This window comes from Ceratotherium simum, chromosome 16 (assembly GCF_057802395.1).
Source record: "Ceratotherium simum simum isolate JZ-2026a chromosome 16, ASM5780239v1, whole genome shotgun sequence".
Lineage (NCBI taxonomy): Eukaryota > Metazoa > Chordata > Mammalia > Perissodactyla > Rhinocerotidae > Ceratotherium > Ceratotherium simum.
The window spans coordinates 51608965-51624622 of NC_141915.1; the positions used below are offsets into that span (position 1 = coordinate 51608965).

General features: G+C 39.1%; 1 protein-coding gene across 2 annotated transcripts in view; it reads left to right on the forward strand.

Moving 5' to 3' along the window:
* The window catches only part of KCNJ16 (potassium inwardly rectifying channel subfamily J member 16), a 52345-nt gene extending 36975 nt beyond the window's left edge, over nucleotides 1–15370 (forward strand). For both annotated transcript variants that reach the window (XM_087441491.1, XM_004432702.3), the window contains exon 2: nucleotides 11743–15370. In XM_087441491.1, coding sequence (XP_087297617.1) covers nucleotides 11837–13096 — 1260 coding nt within the window. In that variant the 5' untranslated portion in view covers nucleotides 11743–11836 and the 3' untranslated portion in view covers nucleotides 13097–15370. The remainder of the gene's footprint in view (nucleotides 1–11742) is intronic.
* The last annotated feature ends 288 nt before the right edge of the window (nucleotides 15371–15658 follow it).

Genomic DNA, 15658 nt, shown 5'->3' on the forward strand with positions numbered 1-15658 from the left:
TGCCTAAATCTTCTATTATCTGCAGCAAGTAGCAATGCCTTTTTGCCAAGTGCCCTTGAAAAGGCGCATGCTAACAGAAAGCTAATCTTATGTAACAGGCAACACACTGCTTAAGGTTTTGTCTCAATAGGCTATCTATCTGGATCTTCCCAGGGAGATCTTTTGTCTATATTTTAAGGCCTTCTCAATTTATCTGTCCACAAGAGAAAATGGGAATTGAGATAACAGCCAATGACAGTTGCTTTACTTTCCTCCCCATAAAGACATCCTGGGTTTTCATTTTGACAGCTTCAAACAGAAACTCAACTACTTAAGGGTAAAAGAAGTTGTAGACACTATGCGGGGAGTTCCTGGTCTACTAGCAAATCACATCTGTGAGTTCAGTGAATCCCAGCAAATCGAATAGACTAGCAAATAGACTCTCTGTCAATTGCCAAAGAGGACAACTTGCAAACAGTTTTCACAAAATGGGAAAATAGCAACAGAGAGATAGGACTTGGTTTTCTGTTGAATACTGTAAATACTAAGCTTGGAGAAGGTCAAAAGTTGTGGCATATATGCTTTCCATAAATTACATTTGTTTGGGGATGAACAGTTAGATTTAATCAAGCAGCTCCCAAACCAAACTATATGGGAGCCGTTAAAGGACAGCCGTAGGTAACCTGACATTTAGAGAGCAAAGTGGGCGACTAGTACAGAATGACTTCTATTCTTAGTGATATTTGTGGTTCTTCTGGGCAGCTCCGTAATGTCTCCATGAAGGTTATGTCAAGGCAATTAGATGCTAGAAGGGAACTTGCGAGCACATCTGGGAAATTGCCAATCTAGTCATTCTTGGTGGAAAAAAAATGGCAGATAACCCTCAATCTGTCTCTCTCTTTCTCTCCCCTCATTTGGATCTATACTTGAATGAACTGTCGTCATAGCTACAAGCATTGCCATTAAATACGTATTCAGTACCAGGTACTGTGAAAGGAGGTTTAGGAACACAGCTTCATTTAATACTCCTAGCAATCCTACGATCTGCCTCTTTTCAGATGGGCAAACAGAGACTCAAAGAGGTTGAGTGAATTATGCAAAAGTGCACAGTTCATCTTACTAGTGATCAAGCAAGCGTCTGAACTCAATCTCAGTCTGTCAGAACTGAGGGTCTCAATGCCTGAAACTTTAAGGTAGTAGATCTCCATCCTGAGGATGTATACGAATCTACTAGGGGGCAAGGAAGTCAGAATGATTGGAGCGGAACCCGAGGATCTGCAGGTGTAACATGGTCCCCTAGGAGTTCAGAAGCAGGTTGTTAGCAGACAACACTTCGAAAAACACTGCCCTACTATACTGCCTGTAGGGGCATCTGAATGAGGTTTCGGAGTTCATGAATGTGAATTATTAAGAACTGGCTAGGGCCAGCTATTTAGGCAAATCTACATCATAAATATCTAATGGCCTCCTCAAATTCATCCATTTCAAAGGACCATTTCCTTGGATCTTAAAAGTTTATTAACATAGACCTTAAAGTAGTTAAGCTGCGAAATAGTACAGTTTTTAACATTTTCTTTCCAAAGTTATTGAAGATATTAAGATAAAAGAAAGATTCCTAAAACAGACTGTGGTCTACCAAGCCAAGAAATGAAGGTGTTAGCAGTTTAATATATTTTGGAGCGGGGAAGGGAGAAAAGGGGGTGCTGAGAGAGAACTGCATTTGATGACTGTTTAATTTTAACTCTGCTCTACGTATCTCTGACTTGTTACCAACTGCTTTCGTGATTTCTCCAATTGGTCTCCGGTGGCCAAATCTGACCCGACTCCCTCTCTCCACCCCTTCCTTGTTTTAAATGAGATCTGGTTTTACTTAGATGAATTAAACGTCACTATATTTGTTGCTGTGAACTGTTCCAGCAAAAATTACAGCATCAATGTCTGACTTTAAACGTCTGTAAGACTGTCTGCCTTTCTGGGCTATTTATAGTTGCCTTTTAAAGGCTCTAATAAATGGTTTTAGATTGCCATTGGTTTGCTTTCCCTTTATGGAGCCTGAAAATTGGTACACTTCAAAGTACCAGCTGAAAATACCTGTTTTTCTTTTTTGCAAAAGGAATGCATGTTCATTGTAAAATTTTAGAAAATATAAATAAGCAAACAGAAGAAAAAAGAAGAGAAAAATAGTCATACCAGAGAGGGCCACAATTAACGTTTTATTGTATATCCTTCTGTCTTTTCCCCGTGTTTAAATATATTTAAACTTAAAAAATTTATATTATGCAAGCTGTTTTACAGTCGTACTTTATTTTCTCTAGCAAACAATATGTTTTACATTTTTCCTGTCATTCATCTATTCTATCACTTTTAATGACTATATTAAAAGTAATGAGTAATAATACAATTGTATTGTTCCCTGTGAAACAATCCCACATTTATTAGATGGCTAGGCCATAGCCAAAGTTTGCTACTACAGTAGTCCTACAAATTATGAATCTGTGCTCATTCATGACAATTTCTTTAGGATAAATTGCTAAAGGGGAATTGCTGGATCAGAAGCTGTACCAAATTCATAGACTATTGTCACATGGAGCCAACTTACCTCCAGAAATAGTTCAAAGTAAATATATATAGATTATGTTTGAATATATCTTTAAATGGCAATATAATAACATGCCTTAGTGCTCAGAGAACCGTATTTCTAATAATTCAATCATTGCTTTAACAAATTTTATTAAATACTTTTTCATGCCAGGCACAATTTTTTTTCAACTCTGGATTTCCACAGAGTTCTGCAGCATAGTTACATGAGGTTATTACACTGAAATCTACAGGTCGAGGGAAGCTGCTAAGCAGAAATAAATAGCATTTTTTTTTTTTTTTAAACTGTGTATAAACTGGCAGCTAGGACAGGGGAGAGGCAGGGTAAATGGAAGGAATTGAGAGCTGGTGCTTGGAAAACTGTCAGCACTGACGTTTTTACAGTTCCAGGAATGCTGATTCTCTTACTAGGACTGAAAGCTCCTTCAGGATATTGTAGGGTTCAATTATCTATTAACTCATTCCTTCAAAGTATAATTAGTGAGTGCCCACATGCCACATATTGGTCTAGCTGCTGGGATACAATGGTAAATAAGACAAGGAGACCTTTTTCTCCTGGAGCTTACAATCTATTTCATGGGACAAGCCAATCAACAAACAAATAAATCAATCACTAGTGGTAAATGTTTTGAAATGAATAAATCATGTTAATGAGGCAGAAAATAATGGTGTGGGGGAGGGTTTTAGTTTACACACTCATCAAACAAGGCCTCTCTGAAAAGGTGACATTAAAGATGAGGCATCAGTGATGATAAGAAGCCACACAGGCAGAAAAGGAAGTGCAAAGGCCATGGGGCAGGAACATCTTTGTGTGTTAGAGTGGAGCTTAGCAAACTTTTTCTATAAAGAGCCAGATAGTAAATATTTTTGGCTTTGTGGACCACATGGTCTCTATTGCAACTACTCAAGTCTGCAGCAATAGCCTGACAGTTAAGTAGCCATAGACAACCTATAAACAACGGTCTGAATGTATTCCAACTAAACTTTATTTACAAAAACAACCAGTTAGCCAGACTTGGCACATAGACTATAGTTTTCTGACCCCTGTGTTACTGAGAAAGGGAGATACAGTGGTGATAGAGAGTAAACAGTGAGAAGAAGATTAGTAGGAAAAAATTTCTATAGTTCGGCAGAGGTCAGATGTATACAATCTGTATGTAATACAGATTAGGCAAATTACTCTAATTGCAATGGGAAGACACTGGAGGGTTTTAAACAGGGGAGTGACATGTTTTGATTTTATTTTTAAAAAGAGTAGATTAAAGTACAGCAAGGGCAGAAGGAGAAGATCTCTTAGGAAGCTATTGTTGGGGTCCCTTGAAGACCTAAGACATGGTGGTTTTGACTACTAGGAGAAAGTGACTGGATTTAAGATCTAATCTGAAGGTGAACCAACAGGACTTACTGCTAGTTTACGTGATAGGAATAAAGGAGAGCGATTAGACCATACTCTTGTATATAGGAGATATTTTGAAAATGTAAATTAAACTGAATTTTCTCTGTTTCAAGCAATAAAAACTATCTCTGGTTAACACAAGCAGAAAAAATATTATTGAAAAGATATCAGGTGGCTTACAGCATCAAAGGAAGTATGAAGAGAGAGAACCTGATCTGAGCAGAAGCAAGAGGCAAGGCAAAATGAAAATCTTATGTCAGGGACCATCTCCCTAGGAGCTGTGACTTGGGTCCTTCTCCAGGGAGACTTAGATGCATCACCACACCACGGGCCTCTTGACTCCTGGTGGTCGCCTGGAATAATGGGATTCAGCACCTTGTCACTCAAAGTCTTGTTTGTGCCATTCTGGTTAGCCACTCCAAAGTCATGTGACCCTGCTCCAGGTGCAGGCTGATGAAACATTGTAGTGAGCGGTGGTTTCTGCTACCTCCACTTATATCATCTTAATCCCAGGCACCATCATCTCTTACCTGGTCATTGTAATACCTTCCTGGTTTATCTGCCCACATCTGCATTTACATTTCTCCAACCACTTTTCCGCTGAATAGCCAGAGTGATCTCTTTAAAACACAAACCTTGTCATGCTGTGCCCTTGGTTAATATACTTCAATCACTCTCACTGCTCTTGGGAGAAGACCCAGATCTTTAATTCTGCCTCCTTGATCATTTATACTCTCTTTCTCTCCTTCCAGCTCCAACTCCACCCCACTCCCATCCCTTGCCTTGAGCTGAGTTCTGTGGATAGCATGCCCTGTGCAGCTTTGAGACTCAGAGCCTTTGCAAATGCTGTTCCTCGGCCTAGGAAACTCTTTTTCTCTTTCTTCTAATTTAGTTAACTTGGATACCTCTTCCAGATTGTAGCTGAGACATCCATCTCTCCCAGACTAGATAAGGACCTCGTAAGATTAAAGGAGGACTATAAATCAGGACAGCTTGCAACGTGCTAGGCATTGGACTCTTTTATATTATGTCATGTATTCCTTGCAAAAACATTTGGAGACAAGTCAGCTATTGTCCCTGTTTTAAATAAATACAAGGAAGCTTAAAGATATTTGTAAGATGCTGATATCATGCAACTAAGGTGTGGTAGAACCGTAACTAGAATCCAAGTCTTTGATCTAAATATTCCTGCCCTTTAACTGCACTACCAAAGGACCATATTATGGAGCGTGGACTGTACCCCAGGGTAGCAGGAGAAGGGAAATTTACATTTCAGCTTAGAACAATCACTCTGGATAAAAGTGGCAAGAAATGAGTTAGAAGGCTGTTATGTAAATCAGGTAAAAGCAGGTTTTTATCTGCTCTGAATTCAGGAAAACCTGAATTCGGTGATAAAAATGCAAATGAGTTCCTGTAATGATAGGTTCTTATGAGAACCAGGCCTTAAAATTAGCTTGGAACAAAGGAGGCAGCAGCCAAACTACACCTGTAAATAGTAAAAGCCTTAACAACTAGACAGTGACTGTGACTCAAACAAGCAGAATAGGACAGAGAATAGGCCTGACTTGAGAGCATTTTTACCTAAGGCTAGAGCCAGGAGAAGTGAAGAGAATGTTCTCAGCTTGAATGTTGGGTCCTGGACCAAACTTTCTCTGATCGCCCTTGTTAAGTGACACCCTCCCTCCTTGCTCCGGCCATTCTGCATTTAGTACTTCATTTTGCTTTCTCCTGGGTACTTACTAGCATCAGTGATGACCTCATTTTATTGTTTTTATGTTTATTGATGCCCAACCTGCAAAGGCAAATTCCACAAAGGTGGGACTCTATTCACTCATTCCTAAAAATGGGTGGGCCTGGCACGCAGTAGGAGCTCAATTTAAAAACTGAATAAAAAACAAAACAAGAATGGAAATTATCAGTAACAAATTCTCCATTGGAGAATTAGAGAGGCCACTGGGGAAATACTTTCCTTACACATCAAGGAGAAATTGAATTGTGGTCTTTTAAAGAGACATAAGATCTCATGATATCCAACTTCTGCACCAACCCAGTTCCTGCTAAGATAAACTCTGAGCAAGTCAGGCTGGCATCCAACCAAGACAGGGCTGGGCAGGCTGATTTTCAAGATAAGAACAAAAGAAATCTTAGAACCATCTTAGTAAAACATGTACATACAATTTAAGATGAAGAATAACCATGATAATCACCTTGTGAATTTCTTGAACCTGTTAAATTTGCCAAGCTTGTCAGTCTTGTTTCCTTTAGGTTGCTTGCTCACAGTAAAGAGCAATAAAATTCTTAAACTGAGTTGGAACTATGTGTGTATATATGAGTATGTGTGTGTGTGTGCGTGTGTGTGTGTACCGAGAACAGGGAATAAGGTATCTCCCATGTGGTAACAGTTGTGAGAAAGAAAGGAAAATGACCTGGTTCCTGGGGTTTTGGGGAAGTAGTGGAAGGACAGAGAAGTGGCCTAGGTGGCTTAGTGGTCGGAAACAGTGGTGACATCCCTGAACTTAAATAGAAATATCTTATCTATTGGGAACCACATATTGTCTGCCCTGATGTTATGCAAGTGGAAAGCTCTTTGAGAAGGTTAAAGCAGACACTCTGATACTTTACAGATGGGGAAACTGAGTCCTCATGGGCTTCAGACTTAAGCAATAATTATTGAATAACTACTATGAGCCCAGCCCAGTGAAAGATGGCTTCCCATTCATTACCTCATTCCAACCTTACAGTAACTCGATGACATTGGTATTACCACCATATCATAGACGAAGACACTGAGGTTCAGAGACAAGTCACTTATATTATACAAGCAACTCAGGAGGCTGAGGACAGAGCTGGAACTGGAGTCTGCCTCCCAATTCATAGTTTCTCTACAACATCAAAAAAATTTTTTATCTCAGATGATGTATTAGTAAGGTAAAACCAGAATAATTTGATATTATAATTCATATTATGTTGGTACTATCTTGACATCTAGAAAATGGAGAAACATAATCCCAGAACCCGAAGTCTTTTACTTCTATATAAAACACAACATCATTTTGGGTGAGGCAGAATTTATTATGAGGATGTAGATCTTACTTAAGGAAAAAGTAGGCTAGAAAGAAGATTTTCAGATAAAGTTACTCCCATGTTATAAGGCTGGATTTCTGCTTCTTTTTCCCAGCACCAGCTTTCAGTTTAGTTGTTTGTTCGTAACATATTATAACCTCTCTCCTATCATAAACTGGCACAAGACTTTCTTAAATTGATTCACAAGGAGAAATTATCAGGTTAAATCAGGAAAGAGGTAAAAGCCATGACGCTGGACCAGGGTTGGAGGATAGGGTTGGGAGGGAGAAGAGAAGACAGAGGGAACAAAAGCTGTAGGTCAACCCAAGGCCTGCTCTGGGGAAGACAGCAGCTGAGAAGGAAACATGACAATGCCATGGGTTTGTCAACAAAGGGGGAACTGTCTGAAATTAGGAGACAGGGAGTGTCTGGAGAAGTTTGGACAGTATCCAGTAGGTACTGGGTGAAGCCATTGTTCAATGGCTGAATGAAGAGCTCCACCTGAGTGTGTCTGAATGTCTCACGAGGATTCCAGGCAAGACAAGGATCAGGCATAGTTCCAGGGCAACAGGTTGTGGGACAGGTTGTGAGCAAAATAAGCTATCTTGTTTGGGTTCTGTCCTAACTCATTAACGCCCCTCTTTCCTTCCTCCTCAGCCAGCAGAGCCCACCCACATGTGCCATCTGACACCACCTTCTCTCACTGACCTTCCTGCAGCTCCCCCCCCACACACACCACAGACCTCCACCCAGGCCAGTCTTCAAAGACAATGACCTGAATACAGAATTTAGGCCATCTCCTCTACTCTCTATCCTATCAACTCGCACGTTTCCACGAAAATTTATCTCATCTAATACCTGCCAGGAAAGTAACTTGATTACTGATGACCTCATGTAAGTCATTTATATGGTAAAGAAGGTACTTGTTGATCTCAAAGGCCATGGGCATTAATGAGAGAATTTTACCAAAGACATTTTGACCATTTTTCATGGGGTATCTCAAATTATACAAAGACAACTGCTATTACTATTAATATATTTATATTAAGTAGATGCTAGAGGCAAGATCGAATTTTATTATCAAAGTGACACAGGATTGTGAAGTCACAACCATTGTGTTGTACCCTCAACATGTTAATGAAAAGCTTAAGTTTGAGGAACTATCTACAAGAGTAGTCTGGTTGGTAAATAGCTGAATTTGAGAGGATACGGCAAAATAGCAGAGGCATTGTTCCAAAAATCGGTGAGTCTGACTGATGCACTTTAGTGAATTGAGAAATGGAGACAGACATGCTCCATTTCTTTTGCTCATTTGTTTCGTTGAAAATGTTCCCTGTCGTGCGTGTAGCCCGTTTGATAAGTACTAAGTCAGTAAAAGTTTCTCCTTGAATTCGTACAAAGATCTGGAAAACTGAGGACTAAGAGCAGATCTCACTGGTCAAAATAGACTAAGAAACATTTTTTTATGTCTGAACTTAACACAATGAGCAAGGTCTGAGAAAAGTCCCCGTCAGGATTGGGTCTGCTGACCATCCTTCTCTCTCTCAGGTGTCTCTGTTGGATGAAGTGAATCGGGGGGATCTCATAGTGTTCTCTTAAGTGTCTTAGCAAATTGTAATGAACTTCCATGGCATTCTCAGGAAACCATTCACCTCCTCACTGTGCATTGCCGCTTACCGTAGCCGCATCTATAAAAGCGCTCCGCGTCAGGGTAGAGAAAGTGCAGGTCTTTTCCTGCCTTTGTCATGAATGACCTGGCAAAATAGTTTGAAACTGGTGCAGAAGGGGGACCTTACCTGATACAGTGTTTACTTTTGAACTTTATGTTCCACAATTTTGTAGTTATAGTGATCAAATTTCCATTTTTAATTAAAAAAAGGAATTTTGCAACCCATGAGGTAGCCACCATCAGTTTCTAGAGAGTAGGGAGGACAACACGCAAAAAGAAGTACAGAAGTAGGAATATCACAAATTCTTTTTCAAGATGGAATTGATGGTGACAAGATGACTATGAAAGCATTAAGGCACTTTTAAAGCCGGGTCTTAATTCTGAGACACACAAATGTTAAATATAGAATGTCCAGTCAATCAACAAGCCTTATTCTCTATTATTTAATGGCAAACAATTGGGAAAGTGCTCAAATTAACAGAGTATACAAAACAAGAGATTAATAAATTTTGTCTAGCCATTTTAACAAAAGGGCCTCCATAAACTTCTTGACTCAGAAATGGGTAAGACTTAATAAAATTAGCTTGGTTATAATCTATCATTTAGCTTAAAGACAATTGTCTTTTAGAAAAACGCATCATTTACATGGTCGGTGAATTAAAGAATAAACAAATAAAGTGTACAGACCTAAACAGAATCTGAAAGCTTTTCTTTCAATAAATTGAAATGAATGATCACAATAATGAACCACAGCAGAGGATGTGGTGGGTTTGAGGCTGAATTCTCACAGCTATAACTTGTATCGCTGAAATTGATACACTATTCAGAAACAAATTTTCCACATCCTCAAATTTGCTCACTTGTAGCTTGTATTAATTGAAAATTCATTCCCCAATTAGCATACTGTTGAAGGTGTTTTAAAAATGTCTTGTTTATAACAGTTGTTGGCTCCACTGGAGTTCAAAATGATGCCAACCGAATGTCATTTCAAATAAAAACCTTTCTTTCTTTTGGCAGCAGAAAAGAGCAGAGTCACACAGTAGCTCTTGATTTATGACCTGTGCTTTCTTATTCTCAGACTCCCAACGATGTGTGCTGTTCCCTTTAAGGGACTGGGTTGAAAGCATTTAACAAGAAAATAATCCCACCTCCAAATCTGCTTTTTAATTTGAAATTATGTGGGCTGTTGATCATAATTGGTCAACAGGATCATAATTGGTCCCTGTCTCCTGCCTCGAATGATCAGGTGAGAGAATGGAGACTGAGAATTCTTGAGCCGCGTCTTCTGTTTGTGAAGTGTCTTTCAACGACACATCGGACCGGAACTTATAATGAATGATATATGCTGTGCATGAAATTTGTGAAAATATTTTACGTTTATCATTCCAGTAAGCATTTTTTCAGCCATGGGTCACATCCTGAAATTATACAATTGTCTCCCCAAAACACAGTTTTAGTACTGACAAGGGAGAGGATGTAACTACTCTAAGCAGATCTGAAGGGTGGGTGGATGAAGCGGCTGGCGATGGGTGGATGGACGTAGAGAATCTCATATATGCCTTACAGGATTTTTTGGTGGTTAAGCAGAGTAAGCAGAGTCCATCTTCACAGTGTCCACCAGACAAAGTGTTTATTGTAAAGTAGGCCCCATCCCTGGAGAAGAAGAAAAATGATTCCTTTGGACCAGAGGGAAATTAACTCTTTCCGCCCTGTTGCATCATGGAAGGCGCTGGATAAGTATTTAGTGATTAATTTCCCTGCTTGGTTTCAAGGGGAGTCTCAATGTCAGGAATAGAATTTATTCCTACTGCATTTTCTACACAGCAGAGTGGCAGGATCCCCTCGTCTCAAGTCTCCCCCCTTCCCCCGTCTAGCATAGGTAGACTATGTGGAAAACATATTCTAATAATTGCTAAACCATTAAAATTGGGCTGCAGCAATTTCTTTTTTTGCATGGAAGTAACTCAAGACCATTTAGCATTGCATTTTTAAAATTTACTTGCAGACTTGAGCTGGGAAATCCATTGGCCTATACCACAGATGCTAAAAGTCACAAAAACTGTATGTTCTGCCTTGATCTTTTAAAGACTGAATTCGGAAGGAGAAAAGTGGTTTTGCCTAGGGGTGGCTGTGAAAGCATCAGGAATCCACTGAAAAGCTGGAGAGAAGGGTCCAATTGTAGTATGCTCCCTTTAAGAAGGAAACAAGATTAGCAACCTTGGCAAATTTGTGGCTTCTATTCAGCGGAAAGAGAAGAGTGAACAGTATCAAAAAAAAAAAAAAAAAGATGGATGTTTTGAGACAAAGGCAGAAGCAATTTTATACCTTATTGAAAGCTTACCTGGGAATGATTTTAACTCCTCTGGGGTTAAGAAAGATTTTTTTTTTCTCGCAAGACTAAAGGTGGAGCTAGGATAAAAGAGTTGAATTTGAAATAGTGTCCCTGTCAGTTCTGTGCTGTCCGGGGAAGTACATGAGGAAGAAAAATCTCCGTGGAAGAGAGAGAAAGGCTGGAGGTGAGGGACTACCTATTATAGAAACCAGAATGTAAGGTATGTTTTCACATGAAGGTAGAAATTCTTAATTGCCTTCTTCTTCTAAAGAAAATCATCTGACTTAAACAGAAAGCTTCTAAGACTGCTAGACAAATATCTGAGTTATATTTTGACTTTTTATAACATAGATTATTTTGTTTTCTAAATGTCTTCATGCCAGAAGAGTCTATAAAAATAAGAGAAAATTTTTTTATCTCAGGTCAGAAAAGGTTATGAAACTTCATCTGGGATAATCATAGTGTTGACTCAAGCCTTATGCATATATGAAAATGGTATTTTCTCTAATTGCATATTTTCTTCCTGTAATGACTGAGTTAAATTCTAAACTGAAATGAGTAATCAATACTGAATGTCTATCATTCAAGTGAAGTCTTAGCTATTTCAGATGGCTTAAAATTGCTTCAAGTTTGGCAAATTGCTGTCAAGATGGAAATTAATAGCCAAAGCTAAACTGTGTTTAATTTTCTTTTTTTTTTCCCCAGGTCTTAACTGAAAACCCAAATTGACAAATAGCAACACACCTAGAACTATTACAACTGCAAAACTCAGCTGGATGCCTGAAGGGTACAGGAAAACATGAGCTACTGCGGCAGCAGCTATCGGATTGTAAACGTGGACCCCAAATACCCAGGCTACCCCGCAGAGCACATTATAGCCGAGAAGAGAAGAGCAAGAAGACGTCTGCTCCACAAAGATGGCAGCTGTAATGTGTACTTCAAGCACATTTTTGGAGAATGGGGGAGCTATGTGGTGGACATTTTCACCACTCTTGTAGACACTAAGTGGCGCCATATGTTTGTGATATTTTCTTTATCATATATCCTCTCCTGGTTGATATTTGGCTCTATCTTTTGGTTCATAGCCTTCCATCATGGAGATCTGCTAAATGATCCCGATATCACACCTTGTGTTGACAACGTCCATTCTTTTACAGGGGCGTTCTTATTCTCCCTTGAGACTCAAACCACCATAGGTTATGGTTACCGCTGTGTCACTGAAGAATGCTCCATGGCAGTGCTCATGGTGATACTTCAGTCCATTTTAAGCAGCATCATAAATACCTTCATCATTGGAGCCGCCTTGGCCAAAATGGCAACTGCTCGAAAGAGAGCCCAAACCATTCGGTTCAGCTATTTTGCGCTCATAGGCATGAGAGATGGGAAGCTTTGCCTCATGTGGCGCATTGGTGATTTCCGACCAAACCATGTGGTAGAAGGCACAGTTAGAGCCCAGCTTCTCCGCTACACAGAAGACAGTGAAGGGCGGATGACAATGGCATTTAAAGACCTCAAGTTAGTCAATGACCAGATCATCCTCGTCACGCCAGTAACTATCGTTCATGAAATTGACCACGAGAGCCCTCTGTATGCCCTTGACCGAAAAGCAGTGGCCAAAGATAACTTTGAGATTTTGGTGACGTTTATCTACACTGGTGATTCCACTGGGACATCGCATCAATCCAGAAGTTCCTATGTTCCCCGAGAAATTCTCTGGGGCCATAGGTTTAATGATGTCTTGGAAGTTAAGAGAAAGTATTACAGAGTGAACTGTTTGCAATTTGAGGGAAGTGTTGAAGTCTATGCTCCCTTTTGCAGTGCCAAACAATTGGACTGGAAAGACCAGCAGCTCCACAACACGGAGAAAGCCCCACCAGTCCGAGGATCCGGCTCATCAGACATCAAGGTCAGAAGAAGGTCATTTAGTACAGCTGCCATTATCAGCAGCTGTGAAAACCCGGAGGAGACCACCACCTCTGCCACGGATGAGTGTAAGGAAGCACCTTATCAGAAAGCTCTCCTGACTTTAAATAGAATCTCTGTAGAATCCCAAATGTAGTCCTAAATTATGTTTACCAGGGCTACCACTCAATCATTTTACTCTTAGCCCATCACCTTAAGGCAAGTAGTTATAATCAAGGTTTTTAAAGAACGGTTATAGTACGTTTGATAGTGATGGGGGATAAGAGCAGGTTAAACTTGATAAAAGTTTAAAATTACACAGTATCCAGTCATTTAAGCTTTTTTTTTTTTTTGGCTAGCAAATTTTGTACTAGGGAAGCTATTAAGAACCTAATTGATTAACTTAAATTTCATCTCCTTTTATTATCCCATATACTTGTATCTTGAATTGGAGGTGTAATATTCAGTAATGGGGATCAAAGGTAGGGTATTGGAATAAATAAAAATAGGAAGACAGGCAGCCAGCATGAATAACAAATTTTTAAATGTATCAAAATCGATAGCATAATGAGTAGTTTCCTATAAAAGCGTCATGTCGTCTAACCAAGATATGCAAGATATGCATTCAGTAGATGGTAATGTGGAGATATTTAACTGTGAAATTAACTGGTGGGTACCATGTTTGCCCCTCATAGTGTCTTGATATCAGCAGGCAGAGGTAGTGGCTGTAAGAAATAGGCAATGCCACCAATTCAGACAGTTCTACTGCCACTTGCCCAGGTAATGATCAATGAGTGCTAGAAGCTATTTTTTCTCTAACCCATTAGGCAGAAGAAAAGTTGACATTATTATTTAGAGCAGTATTTCTCTCTTAAATGCCCTGGTTGACTCCAACAAATGGCTTTATATGGAAAAGCAGAAATAAGGCAACTATGACCTTTCTAGGTGTTCTGACAATGGGCTTCCTGTGCCCACCTTCCACCTTCCCCAAGGACAGCGTGCAGGAACAGGATCGTAGAGATGGGCTGAGGGAATAGATAGAAGGGAGAAACAGTCTCAGACTATTTAGGAAAAAACCTTTGCATGTGTCCTGAATGAACTGCAGCTTTGCCTGGAACACTTTTTGTGGAAGGGGGTAAAGGGGGAGGGCGAGGGGAAAGGTATTTATTTGTGCCCAGAAGCAGTTATATATGCTTCCTGTCTTGGGCACTTTATAAGACATAAATGACTTGAATTGTGGATTTTAAGAAACTCATCCATTGAACTTGGAACAATCATTTAAATTGAAGATTTTGTGAAATGTAATTAAGGTGATTTAAATGCACATTATTAAGTGGATAAGCTGAATGCTATAGAATTGCTTAAATTTTAGGACATGAGATAAATTTGTATACTCTATTTCCATGTTAAAAAATGTTAACATGATTATTTTAAGTACAAATCCAATCAACTTTGAGTGAAGAGTCAGTTTAAGCTTTATAAATTGAGTTATTAGCTACATTCAGAATTATCTGTTTTTTTTTTTCACATTGTTGCTGAACTGACAATAAATATATGCCACGGTTTTTTATTTGTTTATTTTATTTAAATGTATACACACACATAGTTCTGGCTTTTTCTGAGAAATCTCTCTCTCTCTTTTCACCTAAATTAAAGCACACAAGTCAACTGAATCACATAGTCCAAAATTAGCAATAAAAGTAAAAGATACAGGTATGTAAAGTTTTTCTTTTGTTTTTCTTCTTTTTCCTTCCTCTTTCCCTTCTCCTTTCCCAGTTGCCTCCTTTCCTCTCACTCTCCCTTCCTCGTTTCCTTCTTTCCTCCTTTCCTTCCTTCCTTTCTTTCTTTTGTCTATGAGCAATAAAGTTACTTTTTAAATGCACATGTGCAAATATTTTATTCTTGGTATTTTGTGGATGAAAGAGTTGTTCAGTCACAAGTTGTAGAACTGTCCTAAAGCTTAATACCAGAGATCTACATAACACATTTTTTTTCTGTGTTGCTTCAAGAAAGCAAAACCCAATTTTTTAAATTGGGCCTGCACTGTAGATTCAGATTTTGTAGCAACAATTACTCAGCTAAATAAGAGTACAACAATCTACTTAGTAGAAAACAACTACCACCACAACAAACAAAAATGCCTTTGTTTTTTTCCATTGTTAGCTGGCTTGTTTCACACACATCTAGTTTCATTTTACTTTGCCTTGCTTCCTGAACTCTGCCTATCCATGATCTTGCTTTGTCAGTAGCAGAATAGAGGCAGCAATGCCCAGTAAATACATCCTGTTGTACCATGCCACCCCACCGTTAAATCCTCTTACCCAGAATAGAATGTAAAATTGGCATTCCCATGTAATATTTACCTCTAATTTTCTGTTTAGATTTCTAACATACTTTGACAGCCCAATGAGTTACTTAATAATAAAGATCTTAAAATAATGCAAAAAGTGTGTGCATATGCCTATATTTCGCATAGTGTAAACTCTATTTGCAGACATGGTCAGCGTCGGGTACGGTGAACCAAAAATGAGATTGCTGCCTCATAGAATTAGAACATAGGCAGAATTATAAACCATTTTTATGGGTTTTTAACAGCTTGTAGAACAGCTATATCCGAGTTAACAATTAAGTGCTTCTGTAAGCATCGCAAGAGGGCTCTATGCAAAACGGCATTTCTAGTCTTAAATGCTCTGTCGATGATGATAAGTAGCTTGAATGT